General features: G+C 40.1%; 1 protein-coding gene across 1 annotated transcript in view; it reads left to right on the forward strand.

The window, feature by feature from the left end:
- LOC131365936 (collagen alpha-1(XXIV) chain) overlaps positions 1–17,229 on the forward strand; it is a 77,778-nt gene that overhangs the window by 21,793 nt on the left and 38,756 nt on the right. Inside the window, exons 5-14 of the mRNA XM_058409921.1 lie at positions 881–934; positions 7,269–7,322; positions 7,586–7,639; positions 9,677–9,721; positions 10,505–10,558; positions 11,066–11,110; positions 12,633–12,686; positions 14,108–14,152; positions 15,488–15,541; positions 15,769–15,813. Of these exons, the coding sequence (XP_058265904.1) occupies positions 881–934; positions 7,269–7,322; positions 7,586–7,639; positions 9,677–9,721; positions 10,505–10,558; positions 11,066–11,110; positions 12,633–12,686; positions 14,108–14,152; positions 15,488–15,541; positions 15,769–15,813 (504 nt within the window). The remainder of the gene's footprint in view (positions 1–880; positions 935–7,268; positions 7,323–7,585; positions 7,640–9,676; positions 9,722–10,504; positions 10,559–11,065; positions 11,111–12,632; positions 12,687–14,107; positions 14,153–15,487; positions 15,542–15,768; positions 15,814–17,229) is intronic.

Raw genomic sequence — 17,229 nt, forward strand, 5'->3', positions numbered from 1 at the left:
AAAACTGGGTCCGTCTTTACATGCACATGAATTTAATATGGAGTTAACCCACCCTTTGCAGCTATAACAGCTTCAACATTTTTGGGGAGGCTTTCCACAAGGTTTAGGAGTGTGAGGTCTTTTGTGCGGTCAGGTACTGATGATGGACGAGAAGGCCAGGCTTGCAGTATCCTCTGTAATTCATAATTCTAATTCTAAATGCATTCTAAAAGACTTCAAAAGAGTGTCTATTACATGAAAATCAGTTTTTATTTTGACATGGGACATAAACTCAGCAATAAATAAGACAAAAGCATTGATTTATCTTCAGTAAGTTCACTTCAGTCAGCGCTTTATCCTTATGGTTGATCCGAAGTCAATCCCAGGATCGAGGCAGGAGAATTCATACTGACTCTGAAATCAGTCTCTCTCTGCATTTTACGGTGTGATCTGCAGATCTGAATGTGTTTGCAGAGAAGATTCATGAACTTGCTAAGTTCTAATCAGAAGGATGTGTTTGATTGGCACTTTTTAAGTGAAACTGTTCAGAGTTTGTGTAGTACTTCACTGAATATGTTGATCTCCACAACCTTCTGCTTTGCTGTACAACATGTTATTGCGTGCTGTGTAACTCACAGCATCACATGTACTGTCGCTACATTCTCACACAAACATTAGCATTGTTTCATTTCTACAAAGAAACTGTAAATATCCAGTGCAACCTAAGCTATATAAATAGATGCTGCTGTGTGTGTGTGTGTGTGTGCTGCTTCTTTGACCTGTCTATAATTCAAGTGGTAGGAGATAAGATCACACTCAGAGAGAGGCTGATGTCATATGGATGAGTAATCATCAGTGTGCTTATTATCTCTCTCTCTCTCTCTCTCTCTCTCACCTGCAGGGTCCTCTTGGTCCTCACGGGATTCCCGGGCCTCCTGGATTACCTGGCCCCAAGGTGAGTCCTCCAACACAAGGTCATTATCCTCGCAGTGATTGATTCCTGGACGTGTAAAGCATGTGTTCTCTCAGAAATCATAATGCTAAGTTCCAGAGAGTTCAGGTGGAGAGACTCGCTGGAGCTTGAATTCTCCAGAAATGTCTCTTCGACTGTAATAGTTTTGAGTTTTTCTGCTTCGCTAGCAGATGCATAACTAGAAATTCGGAGCCTCACATCCCCCGCTCTAGCTTCAGGTCTAAAAACAATAACACAGTTCTATGCCAATGCTAGCTGACTAGATAAATGCCGTCACGTTTATCTGCAGATGTCTTCAACCTGCAGAATGAAGCGTGGAGCATTTTTTCTGTACTCATTCTGGAAAGCATTCCGCACATGACAGGAATTTCACACTGCTTTTCTAGAATTCTCCGTTCTGATTGGACAGAAGTTGTTGATTCATCTCAGGTTGATATTAACGCTCTGCTTATAATAACATAATAATAATAATAGTTCACTCAGGACATCCTGTTAGAGGAAAATAACTCTGCTTCTTTACACCACACTGTTGATGATTTTCCTGTAACAGCACAACATGGAGATGTGTGTGTGTGAGAGTGTGTGTGTACTGTATGTGTTAGTGCGTGCGCATGTGAATGTGTGTGTATATGTGTGAGTGTGTGTGCATGTGTTGTTATATTTATGTGTGTTGCTGTGTATGTGTGTGTGGGTATGTGTGCATGTGAGTGTGTGTGTATGTGTTGATATGTGTGTGTGTGTGTGTGTGTGTTAGCCGCTAGCTGTCATTGTGGGTGTAATATTTATTAATCCTCTGATAGATGATAAGAGCTGAAATGTAGAGATGAAGTGTGTGTGTGTGTGTGGTTCCTGTGAGCTCTGCTGTGACTCACTAGCTGTTAAACACTGCACTGTAAACACTTCATAAAGGACTGTTTTAGGTTCTGATCTTAAGAGAAGGTCTGAACATACACTGAAATATGGCTGCATTAGTCATATGTTGAAAGCTCACATTGATCCTAAACCCACGTCTATTCCTCCAGCTACATTATCTTGAATGTTTTTGAATCTTGTTGTTTTAAAGAGCATCATTGTGAGAGAAGAAGCTCTCTTAACAACAGCTGGTGAAGATGATTTTTTTTATGTTAGCGTCAGAAGGTTCACACTCCACCTGCCACACACTAGATAATCTACAGTTGTTTTTTTTGTGGTCCAGTTTAAACGTCCCACACGCTCACTCTGGTTTCACCCTCTGGCCTGTGAATCTGTTCATCTGTGGAGAACATGCTGGAGAACGTCGTTGGGCCATGTCATGGTGGAAAGAGCAGACAATAAAGAAGGAATTTTAAATCTTTTAGATCTGTCATGTGATGATTTAGCTCCTGTATTTAAATAAAGACTATGGGGTGAGGTATTTTTACAGTTCTGACAGAAGGAAGAAACCTTTAATAAAGCTAAGATGATTAATTATAGATGTGTAACAGAGTCTGTTCAAGTCAAATCAGGTAGAATGTATTTATAGAGATATTTGGGCTCAATAGAAAAGTGTTCGCAGTTGAGTCCAACCTCGACGATGCCACGGCATGTGGAAGTAGCTCAGTCCTCCTCCCCTGTCAATCACAGAGACTCTAATCAGCGGTTTCCTCTGTAGGTGTGATGAAGCAGTTTGGATTTATACAGATTGTTAGAGTTACATCTCTCACAGGAAGGCTGGCTAGTGTCTCTGTGATTGACAGGGGATAGAAAATAAGCCCCTCCCACTCTGAAACTGCTGAGACTTCCTGTTGGGAGACTTCAGGAAGAATTTAGCAATGAGTTTGTTAGTAGCAGCTCAACTAATGAATGTTTTTATGTGTTGAATTACTCAGTACACAATTAAATGAACAACATTGAAGGAGTTGTTTTTGTTGATTGTGTGTAAATGTCATTTGTTTAGGTGTTTATTTAACACTGTTGGTGTTTGTTTACTGCTGTAGGAATTTGTGTTATGCTGTCAGTGTTTGTTTAATGTTGTTGGTGTTTAACTCTGCAGATGTTTGTTTAATGCTGTAGGTGTTTGTTTAGTGCTGTAGGTGTTTGTTTAATGCTATAGGTGTTTGTTTAATGGTGTAGGTGTTTGTTTAACACTTTAGATGTTTGTTTAATGCTGTAGGTGTTTGTGTAATGCATTTGGTGTTTGTTTAATGGTGTAGATGTTTATTTAATGGTGTAGATGTTTGTTTAATGGTGTAGATGTTTGTTTAATGCTGTTGGTGTTTGCTTAACACTTTAGATGTTTATTTAATGCTGTTGGTGTTTGCTTAATGCTGTAGGTGTTTGTTTAATGGTGTTGGTGTTTGTTTAACACTTTAGATGTTTGTTTAATGCTGTAGGTGTTTGTGTAATGCATTTGGTGTTTGTTTAATGGTGTAGATGTTTATTTAATGGTGTAGATGTTTGTTTAATGGTGTAGATGTTTGTTTAATGCTGTTGGTGTTTGCTTAACACTTTAGATGTTTATTTAATGCTGTTGGTGTTTGCTTAATGCTGTAGGTGTTTGTTTAATGGTGTTGGTGTTTGTTTAACACTTTAGATGTCTATTTAATGCTGTAGGTGTTTGTTTAATGGTGTTGGTGTTTGTTTAACACTTTAGATGTTTGTTTAATGCTGTAGGTGTTTGTGTAATGCATTTGGTGTTTGTTTAATGGTGTAGATGTTTATTTAATGGTGTAGATGTTTGTTTAATGGTGTAGATGTTTGTTTAATGCTGTTGGTGTTTGCTTAACACTTTAGATGTTTATTTAATGCTGTTGGTGTTTGCTTAATGCTGTAGGTGTTTGTTTAATGGTGTTGGTGTTTGTTTAACACTTTAGATGTCTATTTAATGCTGTAGATGTTTGTTTAATGCATTTGGTGTTTGTTTAACACTTTAGATGTTTATTTAATGGTGTAGATGTTTGTTTAATGCTGTAGGTGTTTGTTTAAAGCTGTAGATGTTTCTTTAATGCTGTAGGTGTTTGTTTAAAGCTGTAGATGTGTGTTTTATGTATTTGGTGTTTGTTTAACTCTTTAGAAGTTTATTTAATGGTGTAGATGTTTCTTTAATGCTGTTGTTGTTTGTTTAATTCTGTAGGTGTTTCTTTAATGCTGTAGATGTTTGTTTAATGCTGTTGGTGTTTGTTTAATGCTGTAGATGTTTATTAAATGGTGTAGGTGTTTTTTTAATGCATTTGGTGTTTGTTTAATGATGTAGATGTTCATATAATGCTGTAGTTGTTTATACTGCAGCAGTTGCTTTATATTTGATTAATGATGTTGAGAATTTATTGTTTTCGCACTGAAGCTTCCTCTTCTCCTTAACCTGTGTGTTGGCAGCTACACCTTCACAGACACACACACACACACACACACAGATGTCTGATAGCACGTTATGTTACAGAATTGGACTAGACTCAATATTTTGATGTGTGTGGCAGCATGTGCCGGCAGATCTCTCCACATATTTCTCTATAGACCTGCACTTTCCATTCTGTGTGTGTGTGTGCTTCTTTATGTAGCGCTGTGATCAGATTAGAATCCAGATGTTACACGAATCTGTCAACATGAACAGGAGCGATGAGTCATATCTAACAGATATTTCTTTCATTCCAGTGGAAAATCTGAGCACCTTTGCTGTAACTTCTGTTTCAGTGTGAAAACATTGTACACACACACACACACACAAACAGAGATATACACATGAACCTACTTATCCCAGGTTTACCCTCAAGGCAAAGCGACATCACTGATTTCCATTTTGGCGATGCTGTTACACATACGGTGAAGTGTGTTACAGTGTGAAGTGTCTTATAGAAGTGTGTAAGAGTGTGAGGTGTGTTACAGTGTGGCGTGTGTTACAGAGTGATTTGTGTTACAGTGTGAAGTGTGTTACAGGGTGGAGTGTGTTACAGAGTGAAGTGTGTTACAGGGTAAATTGTGTTACAGGGTGGAGTGTGTTACAGAGTGAAGTGTGTTACAGGGTAAATTGTGTTACAGGGTGGAGTGTGTTACAGATTGTAAATTGTGTTACAGGGTGGAGTGTGTTACAGACTGAAGTGTGTTACAGTGCGGAGTGTGTTACAGAGTGAAGTGTGTTACAGGGTGATTTGTGTTACAGAGTGGAGTGTGTAAGAGTGTAAAGTGTGTTATAGAAGTGTGTTGCAGTGTGAATTGTGTTACAGTGTGGAGTGTGTAAGAGTGTGAAGTGTGTTATAGAAGTGTGTTACAGGGTGGAGTGTGTTACAGTGTGGAGTGTGTTACAGGGTGAAGTGTGTTACAGGGTGAAGTGTGTTACAGTGTGGAGTGTGTAAGTGTGTGAAGTGTGTTACAGGGTGAAGTGTGTTACAGTGTGGAGTGTGTAAGTGTGTGAAGTGTGTTATAGAAGTGTGTTACAGGGTAAATTGTGTTACAGGGTGAAGTGTGTTACAGGGTAAATTGTGTTACAGGGTGGAGTGTGTGAAGTGTGTTACAGGGTGAAGTGTGTTACAGGGTGAAGTGTGTTACAGGGTGGAGTGTGTTACAGGGTGAAGTGTGTTACAGGGTGGAGTGTGTTACAGGGTGGAGTGTGTTACAGGGTGAAGTGTGTAACAGGGTGGAGTGTGTTACAGAGTGAAGTGTGTTATAGAAATGTGTAAGAGTGTGAAGTGTGTTATAGTGTGAATTGTTGTACAGGGTGAATTGTGTTACAGTGTGGAGTGTGTAACAGTGTGGAGTGTGATATAGATGTGTGCAAGAGTGTGAAGTGTGTTACAGACTGCAGCACATCACAGCCACACACTTTAATTAGTGCCTATAAAAAGTCAAGACGCTTGTAAAGTCTCCATGATTGTAGATTGTGGTTTTACTGTACCATGTGTTTCAGCTGGGATGGAAATGGTTGTGTAACCACACTGTAACTGCCATCTTTACACCAGCACACAAATTAGTGGCTAGTCCCCACATGGCGCTAATAAAACCTCCGGCTCGTGCAATACTATTTCAGACGTTAAGGCAACGACTGGACATTTGACATTACCAGCAAATCTGATGTGATGTGATTTTGATTCATAAGACAGTGATTCTGTTCATTCATGAATGATGATGATGATGATGATGATGATGATGATGATGATAATGATAACGATGGTGATGTAGAAAGGGATATTTTAATAGTAGCAGAGTTGCAGCAATTGAAGTTCAGCCCCTGCTCTCTCTTCTCTCTGTAAAACACCACAGTCTTTCGCTTTGCTGGTAACTGAATAAACACATGTGGTGAGTGTGGGAGGATAAACAAGCGTTTCTCTGCTGCTTCTCGGGACATGAGTGGGATAAGCGCCGGCTTGGGGTTTGCAGGTTTGCTCTTTCACTCAATGCTTCTCACAATCAGTGAAGTTGATGAAGTGGAGCATCTTCACCCACAGCTGTAGCTCTGAGATGAGTCATCGCCTCATGCCTCTCCCAAAAACATCAAGCCCACAGTGCTGCATTGCTCCATCGCTGCTCCCTCCATCCTGTCGAGATAAAGAGACGGTGCACGCAGGCTGCAGAAGGATGTGAAGGCTGTGAAGGTGTTACTCTGGGGTGTGTTCCTAGATGAAGATCTGCCTGAATCCATAAAACTGCTGACATCTGCTGTCAGACCTGTGGACATATCTGTAGAGCGTGAAACGAACACACTGGTCTTTCTACAGCTGGAGATTTCATTGAAGTCAACATACAGTGGCTAGGTGTTAGGTGCTAGCTGAGATATGACATGCTAGCTGAGCTCTGCTTTATTAGAAATCATTTTTCAGCACTACAGAAACACATCTCTCCAGTAAACAGGCAACAATCTGTTCTATTCCCTCTGCATTTTGCTTTTAATGTCATAGGATTTTTCTAGTGACGGTTTGGAATAATGCAGAGTTACTGATAACACTGGAGACTGTTTTCTTCTTCTTAACATCAGCAATAATGTTGTACTTGTTATCCATTTAGAGTTACAGTTCATGTTGTAGAACTTGTAGTAACGTCATTCTGTCACACCTGAGCACAGGAGGCTACCAACAACTTCGAAGTTTCTTTAGATAGATAGATAGATAGATAGATAGATAGATAGATAGATAGATAGATAGATAGATAGATAGATAGATAGATAGATAGATAGATAGATAGATAGATAGATAGATAGATAGATACTTTATTCATCCCAAAGGAGAATTTAACACAATCTTTAGAACTTTCTTAGACGTTTTAGTCATTTACCTACAGCACAGTAATTTCAATTAAAGCATTTTATTCCATGTTGGGTTTTTTTTTTCATGAAAAATTTAACTGAGATGATATTTTTTTGTTGCCTCAGGGTGCAAAAGGTGACCCCGGTCTGTCCCCAGGTCAGGCGATGAAGGGAGAACAGGTGAGAGAATCGCTTCTAACTGCTCGCCTCTGTTTTCTGATGATCTCCTGAATTCTCAGAGCTGTTCTGCTTTATTTTGTTGCTTCTTCCTTCCTCCACAGAAGCTCAGAGCATGTGTTGATTAATTAAAGTGTTTTTTCTCTCCTAAACTCCTTTCACATTTCTCTGTCATTTTTCTTTACACCTTTTTTTCTGTTCCTTCTAGCCATATTTTCTTTTTCCTTTCTTGAATATTCTAGACTAATCATGTTTTTCTCTTGTAGGGTGAGAGAGGAGCACCAGGTCCCCCAGGCCCTAAAGGTTTTCCAGGTCCAGTGGTAAGTTGCTAGGGGTTGAAGGGTTTCCGTGTGCCCCACACATCAGACATCCGATCTAAATGTAGATGTTTCATCGGCATTCCCTTGACTGGAGAGTGGGTAAGGTGTGCTACAGCTTCTCTCACTGCAGCTAGGCTACTCACAGCGGGATAAAGTTACACACTGGCATTAAGTTCCTGTCAAGAGCCTCACAAAATCACAGGTCTTTTAACGGCAACCTTCTGACACAGCAGCTTTAAAGAGCCAGAGACGCAACCAGAGACGAGCAAGAGCAGCAACGGGGCGTTTCTGTCTGGAAGCAAAGAGCAGCTGAATAATACAGCAAACAGGTTTAGGTGTTTCCTGGAGGAAGAGGAAAGGATCTGTCAGTTACTGTTGGTATCAAGTAAGGAATAAAATACTGGGGACATGCTGTTTTAGGAAAACATCCAACACAAGGGTTTCTGTTACAGCTGAGAGGTGGATTAGTTTCCTAACAAGTGTTTTATTCCTCTTACACCACAGCAATTAGCCAAATACTGCAAAAGATCATCACATTTTTGAATGCTTTGTGGAGCGTCATTGGATCACGAACGTCACCAGTCTCTCTTATTTCAACTTGTCACATTATCAAGAAACCACAAAGTTTAAACAGACTGTAACAAAGTACTAACACTGGAGACCCCTTCCAAACGTGCTGAAAAAAGCCACTTGTTCATAGGAATAAGATGTTACTATGGAAACGCTAATGTGTTAGAACAAGCGCAATGAATATAAATAAGCCTGTGATGCTACTGTTACAGGAAAATAATCAACACCCTCTGACCAATCAGAGTCCAGATTTCAGCATCTCTGGTGTAAATCTTCAGATTATTCTTAAGTGGATTTGTGCTGTTAAAGTGCACACTGATGGACACTTGAAATAATTGCCCTTTAACCCTGTGTTCCGCCTCCACATCTCCACATCTGAAGAGGATTTAGGAGAATAGATGAGAAGATGACAGCCGTTTGGAGATGAAAAGCCTTTCCTGGTAGATCGCTTATGACATGATGTATCGGTCCATGGATCCAAACTTGGATGAACTTCTACCTCACTTTTAACTCCTGAAATAAGATCTGCCTTTTCCACCAAACCACATGGAGTACTGATGTTCTTCATACCTTCATTCAGGTAGAAACCCAGTGGAGGGTTCAGTTATCCACAGTTGATGGTTGTTTTAACTGATTGCTATCCAATGTGCAACCACAGTCACTAATACTTTCATCTTAAAGGTGAGGTTAAGCTCCATGATTACAGACACGTCTCTCCACATGACCGTGAACACAAATAGTCCCACATACCGGACCTCGGCTAGGCATAAATAACCCTGAAGCATCAGCGCAAAGGCAGGGTTCAGGGTGAAAGGCCAAAATCTTCCAGCGCCCTCTGAATTCCCCATTCCTCTACATTTTAAAGTGCAGCTACACCTAAAGAGCACAGAGTGGGAAATTTCTGAGTAAAGTCTCAGAGATGCTGCGGTTCACATTTTAAATACACCAACAGTAGCCCACTGGATTTGTGGATGCGCTAGCAGTGATAATGAATATGCTAAAGGACAAAACAAAACATCTCATTATTACATCAAGCTGAAACAGAGGAGCTGATTTCCAAAAAGCAGAGAACCCAGATTTTATTGTGGATATTTTGGGTTACTATAGAAAAACTGAAAAAGGCAGTGCGAATCTGCTGCATGTTCTTTTGAACCTCACGTCGCTCTGGCTGTTGTGACTTGCCTCTAGTGTGCAACGCGAGGTGTAGCTCTCTGTAGGGGAAAGGCTTGAAAGGTTTTGACAGTTTGGAGAGAATTCTTAAAGGGTATTAGTCTTATCTAAGAGCGGGGGGGTTTTGGGAACCTAAGGCAACAAAATCCCCAAAAATGTTGCTGGACTGGGAAAAGAGAACACATGAGAGGAATGAGAACAAGGTGATCTCTCTCTGTCTCTGTCTCTGTCTCTCTCTCTCTCTCTCTCTCTCATTTGCCTTTCTCATCACTTTCTTTGTTTCTCTTTTTCTCACAGGGTCCCAAAGGCTATCCAGGACCACCAGGTCACCCAGGAGAACAGGTATGTAACCCATTTGCCATAAAAAAAAAAACCTCCCACAATGGCATCATTGTTCTTTCTCCCAGTTTGCATTACACTAATATTCAGGTGTAACGCAATGCTTTTATCTGGATCTGCATTCGGATTAGAACCCTGAAGTGGGCGTGGTCTAAATCAGAAGGGTTTTTTTTTCAGATTAAATATGAAGTTTACCACTTTGCCATGGAAACACTGATAAACCCTGAGATGTAGAGATGTCTAAAGTATCAGTATGTTGTATGAGTTCTAAATAAAATTGAGAACAGTGTAGAGATTAACGAGAGTTTGTTACTTTTACTGATGGATGAGTTGTGACGGTGTATAAATGGATGCAATGTATTGAGTTGAAGCGACATTGTTGCATTAAAGAGCTGCAAGTTGGTCTAACAAAACTGTGAAAAAGCAGCTCACACTTTGTTCAAACAGCTCTCACTTTGTTCAAATTAACTCCAGACTCTAGTGAGACTAGTGTGGGGGACGTTCTGTAAACTGACACAGAGTCCGACTTCATCCTGAGCCACAGCCAGAGCCAGGGTGAGGAGAACTCGGCAGGCTGGTAGATCGGGGTGCTGTTGAGAACAATAGCTGTTCTATTCCTGCACTGGCATGGCCGTGTTCTCACATTCCCCTCCTCTCTCTCTCTCTCTCTCTCTCTCTCTCTCTCTCTCTCTCTCTCTCTCTCTCTCTCTCTCTCTCTTTCTCTCTCTCTCTCTCTCTCTTTCTCTCTCTATCCATCTCTCTCTCTCTCTATCCCTCTCTCCGCAGGGGTTGCCAGGATTGCCGGGCATGGTCGGGGCGGCAGGTTACCCTGGCAGGCAGGTGCAGTGACCAAGATCCACTAAAGTGAAACTATATACCCAGAATTCCACCTTGGGGAGGGACTTATGTATAAAGGAAAGGATCCTTTAATGCAGTAAATGAATCAGTAGACAGAAAGTTCTTGAGTCTGATTGGATTCATTTTCCTTAACATCAGGTTTATATTAATGTACAGTAATACATTCTCATTTCTAAAGTAACCGCACATTTGTAGGGGTTTATGTAAGGCAAACACTCTATGTAATTTATGACTAATAGTAAAATTATGTGTGCTGTAACAATTATTATTATTATTATTATTATTATTATTATTATTATTATTATTATTATTGAAGTTGTCTGTGAACATTTATTTCTAGAAGGAGTCTCCAGTGTCAGAAGTTAGATGTAAAGCTATAACTTTCAGGGTGATAACAAAATGAAACACTGAAAATGAGTCATGTTGTGTTTTATCATGCTGAGTGTGTGTGTGTGTATGTGTATGATATTGATGTGTGTTTTCTTTCAGGGACTGGCAGGCCCAGAGGGAAACCCAGGTCCTAAAGGTGTCAATGTGAGCACATCCTCTCTCTATGTGCTTTTATTTATGTTTCAATAACTCGAGCAAGATGATGATACAGTGTAAGAATAATTACACCAATTAAGCTTAAGATTATGACCACCTTCCTAATATTGTGTTGGTCTTTTGCTGCCAAAACAGTCCTGACCCCTTAAGGCATGGACTCAGCTAGATCCCTGAAGGTGTGCTGTGGTGTCTGGCACCATGATGTTAGCAGCAGATCCTTTAAGTCCTGTAATTTGTGATGTGGGGCCTCCATGGATCGGATTTGTTTGTCCAGAACATCCCACAGATGCTCGATTGGATTTAGATCTGGGGAATTTGGAGGCCAAGTCAACACCTCAAACTCATTGTTGTGTTCATCAAACCATTCCTGAACCACTTTTGCTTTGTGGCCCAGTGCATTATCCTGCTGAAAGAGGTCACAGCCATCAGGGAATACCGCTTCCATGAAAGGGTGTACATGGTATGCAACAATGTTTAGGTCAAAGTAACATCAACATGGATGGCAGAACCCAAGGATACCTAGCAGAACATTGCTCAAAGAATGACCGTGCCTGCGCCTGCTTGTCTTCTTCCTGTAGTGCATCCTTGTGCCATGTGTTGGCCCTTGTCAAACACACTCAGATCCTTGCGCTTGCCCATTTTTCCTGCTTCTAACACATCAACATTGAGGACAAAATGTTCACTTGCTGCTTAATATATCCCACCCACTAACAGGTGCCATGATGAGGAGATAATCAGTGTTATTCACTTCACCATGATGGTCATAATGTTATGCCTGGTCAGTGTACATTATATAGTCAAAAGTATGTGCCCCCTGACCATCACACTCATATGTGGTTCTTCTTCAAACTGTTACCACAAAGTCTGAAGCAAACAGTTGTACAGAACATCTGTGTGTGTGTAGATTTAAATTTCCCTTCACTGGAACTCAAACCTTATTCCAGCATGACAAGGTCCCTGTGCACAAAGCCCCTGAGCTCCATGAAGACATGGTCTGGAGGTAAAGGTTGAAGTGAAAAACCTGAGTGTTCTGCACAGAGCACTGACTCTGACTCAACCCCACTGAACACCTTTGGGATGAACTGGAACTGGAGTCTCCTCAGCATCTAACAAGTCATATGTCACTAATGCTCTTGTAGAATGTGTGACAACATTGGATTGGAGGTGATGATAACAGTAAACACACAGGGAAGAAATCTGGAATGAGATGTTCAGCAGGGACATATGAATCTGGTGATCAGGGTGCACAAACTTTTGGGAACATAGAGCTATTATTTGTTAAATGAAATATTCCAGTTTGCTAACCGAAGAGGGAGCACATCCCGGAATCCCTCAGGCAGCTCTTTATCATCTTATGTGCCAAGAAGGAGCCAGAAAGAATATTTTAGAATTAATGAGCGGAAATATTAACATCTGTTAGTGTTAGTAGGATTTAATGTAGTGCTTTTTAATATCTAGGTCTCAATCCAATGCTAATGTGTCCATGTTCTTGTCTCTTTTCCATATGAAGGGTTTTATCGGACCCCCAGGAGCACCTGGAGCACCGGGCATACAAGGAGAAAGAGTAAGTGTCATGACGTGTGATGTGGGCGTGGCCAATGTGCTAATACATGTTATTTACAGTAGAGTTTTACAGTTTGACCTAATTTTTGCTGCAGTAAAATTGAAAGTTACGAACAACAGGTCAATTGAACCCATTTCTTGAACCAAAAATTTGACTACAGTGGGTCCAGAAACCTCTAACCTTTTGTATGATAGATGGCATTATACCACAGCAGTGTTTTTTTCTGAATTCTGATTGGTCAAAAGGTGTTTATCTGTTTATATAGTCAATTTTATGTAGCACTGTGGAAGAAGTCTCCAGTGTCAGTGCTTTGATACAGTCAGCTGTAATATAGTGTATGTGTGAACAGGTACATTTTGGGTTTATTTTGGATACTCCACACCATTAAATGGAAACAGAAATGGATTTGATTTATTTAATAAAGCACAGCAAGAAACTAAACAGTTTACCTATACCTAAACCCACCATCTGAACTAGATGTGCAATTCAATTTGTTTATTCTTCTAAAAATATTATAACTATATAACTGGCTGTAATTATGTTCTGTGTATAAGCTAATTTAATGTTGTGCTCTCTTCACACTTCACTTTAATCTGTCTGTAGCATGCATTTCATGCAGATGTTTGCATCACTCATCTTTCTGTTGCCTTCTGGTTGCTGCAGCACTTTCAGCTCTCGTCTCTTGAACCTCACCACCATTTAGCGCCTTTGGAGTTTTTCATTGTTTTTATCAGTGTGTCCATATGGTTCATGTTTAAAATGGTTCAGTTTATTGCTTATGTGACATGTTTAGTGACACATGATGCCATGACACTGAACTCCAATTTGAAAACATATACAGCTCTAGAAAAAAATAAGAGACCACTGCCCAATCTCCAGATTTGAACCCTATTGAAAACCTCTGGAATGTCATCAGGAGGAAGATGGATGGTCACAAACCATCAAGTAAAGCTGAGGTGTTTGCTTTTTTTGCAAAAAAGAGTGGTATAAAGTTCCCCAACAGCAATGTGAAAAACTGGTGGAGATCATGGAGCCAAAACACATGCAAATTCGGGTTATTCCACCAAATACTGATTTCTTAATGTTATTTAGCCAAAGCATTAACACAATTTGTTTACAAATTATTTGCATTTTTATTTTAGTTATTAAAGCTCTGCAAATACTGCATGATCTTGGGTTATTTTGATGTGTTGTCATTTCCTTTAAATATACACTCTAAATAACATTAGTTATATTCTGAATTTAGGAGAAATATTGTCAGCAGTTCACAAAAAATGAAACAAAACTGTTCATCTCACCAATACATGCACCTGTAAGAAAAAAAACATCAGAAACTGATTATTTTGAAGTGGTCTCTTATTTTTTTCCAGAGCTGTATTTTAGAATCGTACATGTTTAGTTATCTATCACTGTTCTTGCAGGGGATAGCAGGACCTGTGGGGAAGATCGGACCCAAAGGACGACAGGTAAAAGATGCTCATGTGTTACCTGAAATCGGAAACCAAAATAAGACCTGCACCAAATTCATCCACGTTGTATAAAGTTCTGCAGCTGTAAAGGAGAGAAATTAGCTGTAGACTGAAGACCAACTCCAAATATATAGAATAAAGAAGAGAATTATGTAAGCTTAGAAATTAGATTTGGAGTATTGTGATACCAGATTGTTGTAGTTCATTAGTAAAGCTGTGGGGTTTTAACGGTGCAGTGTGTCGACCACATGACTGCGGATAGATGGAAAGCTGACGAAGGGAAAAGTAGAATTTCTATAAAAGGCAAATGAAACGATCGGTCTGTTTTAAATCTGATTTTTTTTTTAATGACAAATATGCAGTATATGAAGCAATCATCAGATAAGGCAGCAAAGAGAAAGAGCAGACAGCATAAACCCAGAGTCATCAACATCTAAACACAAGCAAGAGTAACGAAAAACAGCACAAGCAAGTAAACAGGAAAGGAATGGTGATACTTAAAGTTCCAAAAAAGAAGTACGTACCAGAAATAGACAAAACGGAACACAGTAAAACAACAGACTGAAACTGACTAATGACAAGACAAGAGGCGGAGTCAAGACTTTTTAATTTTCATTTAATTTCTATTTAAATGTTCAATTATTTAAGCTCAATCTCTACATTTTACGTATAAGAAAACATCTGGGACACTAGTGAAGTCAAATAATGCACTGGCAGGCAGAAACAGTGTACTCTTTAGGGGAGAATAGTACATTATGGATTCATGCTAGTTATGAAGACGCCTATTCATGATATGAGATAATGATTTTAAACAATGACGGAGGAAAAAAGTTGACTTCCTCTGTTCTCAGACAGTGATGGACAGCACTAACACAAAACCTCATGTATAAATTGACATGCTTATTATCGTTGTATGACTTGAATTTGCCTCTTAAAAACATAACACGTGTAAAAGCGGCACCAGAGCCGCAGTGCCAAGTGGCACGACTCCCAGAGTCTGTAGGTAAGTCCTTCTAATCACAGCCTCCCAGAGCGCATGAAAACAGGATGGAAGCTGTTCAAAGGATCCGTGGGATCTGAGAAACACACTTTTGCCTTCTGATGTGCGTGTGAGAGCATTTTTCTGCACAGAAGAAATGAGATTTCTTATCTCAAGTGGACTTCTGAAGAGTGATAAAATTGTTATATAGCAAGTAACATGGTATATAAAGCACAGCTCTGCTAAAGACCCGGGTTCTGATCGGTGATTTCTATGGTAAGGGCTGTGTGATTGCTGATGGAGTAATAGTGATGGAGTTTTCTGTGTGTGTGTGTATGTGTGTGTTTTGTCAGGGCGTGATTGGAGACGCTGGGGAAAGGGGTCCTCCTGGACCTGATGGGAATCAGGTACGATTTTTATGTCTACACACATATCAAAGTTTATCTGAACGTTTACTTAACAAGCTAGCCTAAGAGTTCAGCATTCTGGGCTGATCAGTGAAACAATAAATGTCCTGGGAACAGGTGAGTAGACATGACAATTAGACCAGAGGATCATCTCTGCTCTCTGTCTTCACTCTGGTTTATATTTGTGTTAAAACACCATTTCATAAAGATCTGTGTTTGTGTCACAGGGATCTGTTGGAGCAACTGGCACCAGTGGCTTCCCAGGCCTCAGAGTGAGTGTCATCTACACACACAGACACAAACACACACACACACACACGGAGTCTGTTATTATGTCATCATCATGCATAAGTTCAATTAGGAGAAGGCTGGGATTAGGAAACGTTTAACATGGCTTTTATTCTCAGAGCCTCAGGGGTTTTCGTCACCTTTGCCTTCACAGCTGTCTTCCATAAGAACCAGAATTTTCACTGTTTCTTCCTTATCACTGTTATGGTATCTCAAGCTAGAAGAGAAGTCAGAGTTAATAGTTATGGTCATTTGTTTTCAGTGTGAGGAAGGCTGTTCTCCTCAGCTCACTTGCCAAGAACGAATTAGCGTTTTAACGACTTTAGCAGAAGTCAGTGTTTAATATTGTTGTCTGATCTGGTTGATGATGTGCAGAGAAAAATAACAGAGAATACTTCTTATGTTCCATATCTTAATTCTGTCTGTTGATTAGTTTCTATAGCAGCAGAACTGCAAATTGCAGGTTTGTATTAGTTTCCATGGTAACAGCTCAATCGCAGGCACTCGTACAGCGAGCACTCCATGTGAATGGATACTCATTAATTTGGTGTCATTTTCTCTAGGAACCTTGATAGCTGTTGTTGGTTATTTTCCTGTAACAACGATATACACAGCGTAGCATAAGGATTGGCGTGAGTGTGTCATCTGTATATCAGCAGACTTAAAAAATAGAGCTGCATTTTTTGGAAAAGGTCCTGAGGTCGTTCACCTGAGCCAGGTAGAGAATCCATCTCATCAGTTTCAGAGGGTCTGGAACACTTTGCAGGTGATCTTCTTTCAGGCTAATCCGCTGTACCGTAACCCTGAAGCCGTATGTGTGGCTGCTCTTACAACCTGTATTTCTACAAGTGTTTTTTTCCCCTCTAAACACTACAGAATTCCATCGGATTGCTTTTTTAAAATCTCAGCTGTACTGTATTTACTGTATGTTAATCCCATGCAGCTGCATAAAATCCATGGATATAAAACCTACAGGATTCCCTGGATTCCTCTGGTTCTAGTCGTAAGTCAGTAACCACAGCTGCTTACTTACAATACACAGTCCACACATGCACTACATGCACAGTTACATACATGGACAATCCTGCAATGAGATTCTTGAGGTTTTTAGTTGAATATTTTAGCTAGATCAGTAGACGCCTTGAACTTGGTGTTCACTTTGTTTCAATTAGAAACGCAATAATGGGAAGCACATGGAACAGCTACGTCATTCCAGTACTGACCCCCTGGATACAAACTCCAAAGTGTTCAGTTTGATGCATCACCCAGCAAATTACATGCATCTGGGAATTTTTAAGTGAAACGCGCCATAGTGGACATACAGAGCAATATTTTGATGTTCAAAATGGACTGATACTATCAATGTGTCAAGCGCTCCAAATATCTGTATCTGTGTCCGG

This window comes from Hemibagrus wyckioides, linkage group LG15 (assembly GCF_019097595.1).
Source record: "Hemibagrus wyckioides isolate EC202008001 linkage group LG15, SWU_Hwy_1.0, whole genome shotgun sequence".
Lineage (NCBI taxonomy): Eukaryota > Metazoa > Chordata > Actinopteri > Siluriformes > Bagridae > Hemibagrus > Hemibagrus wyckioides.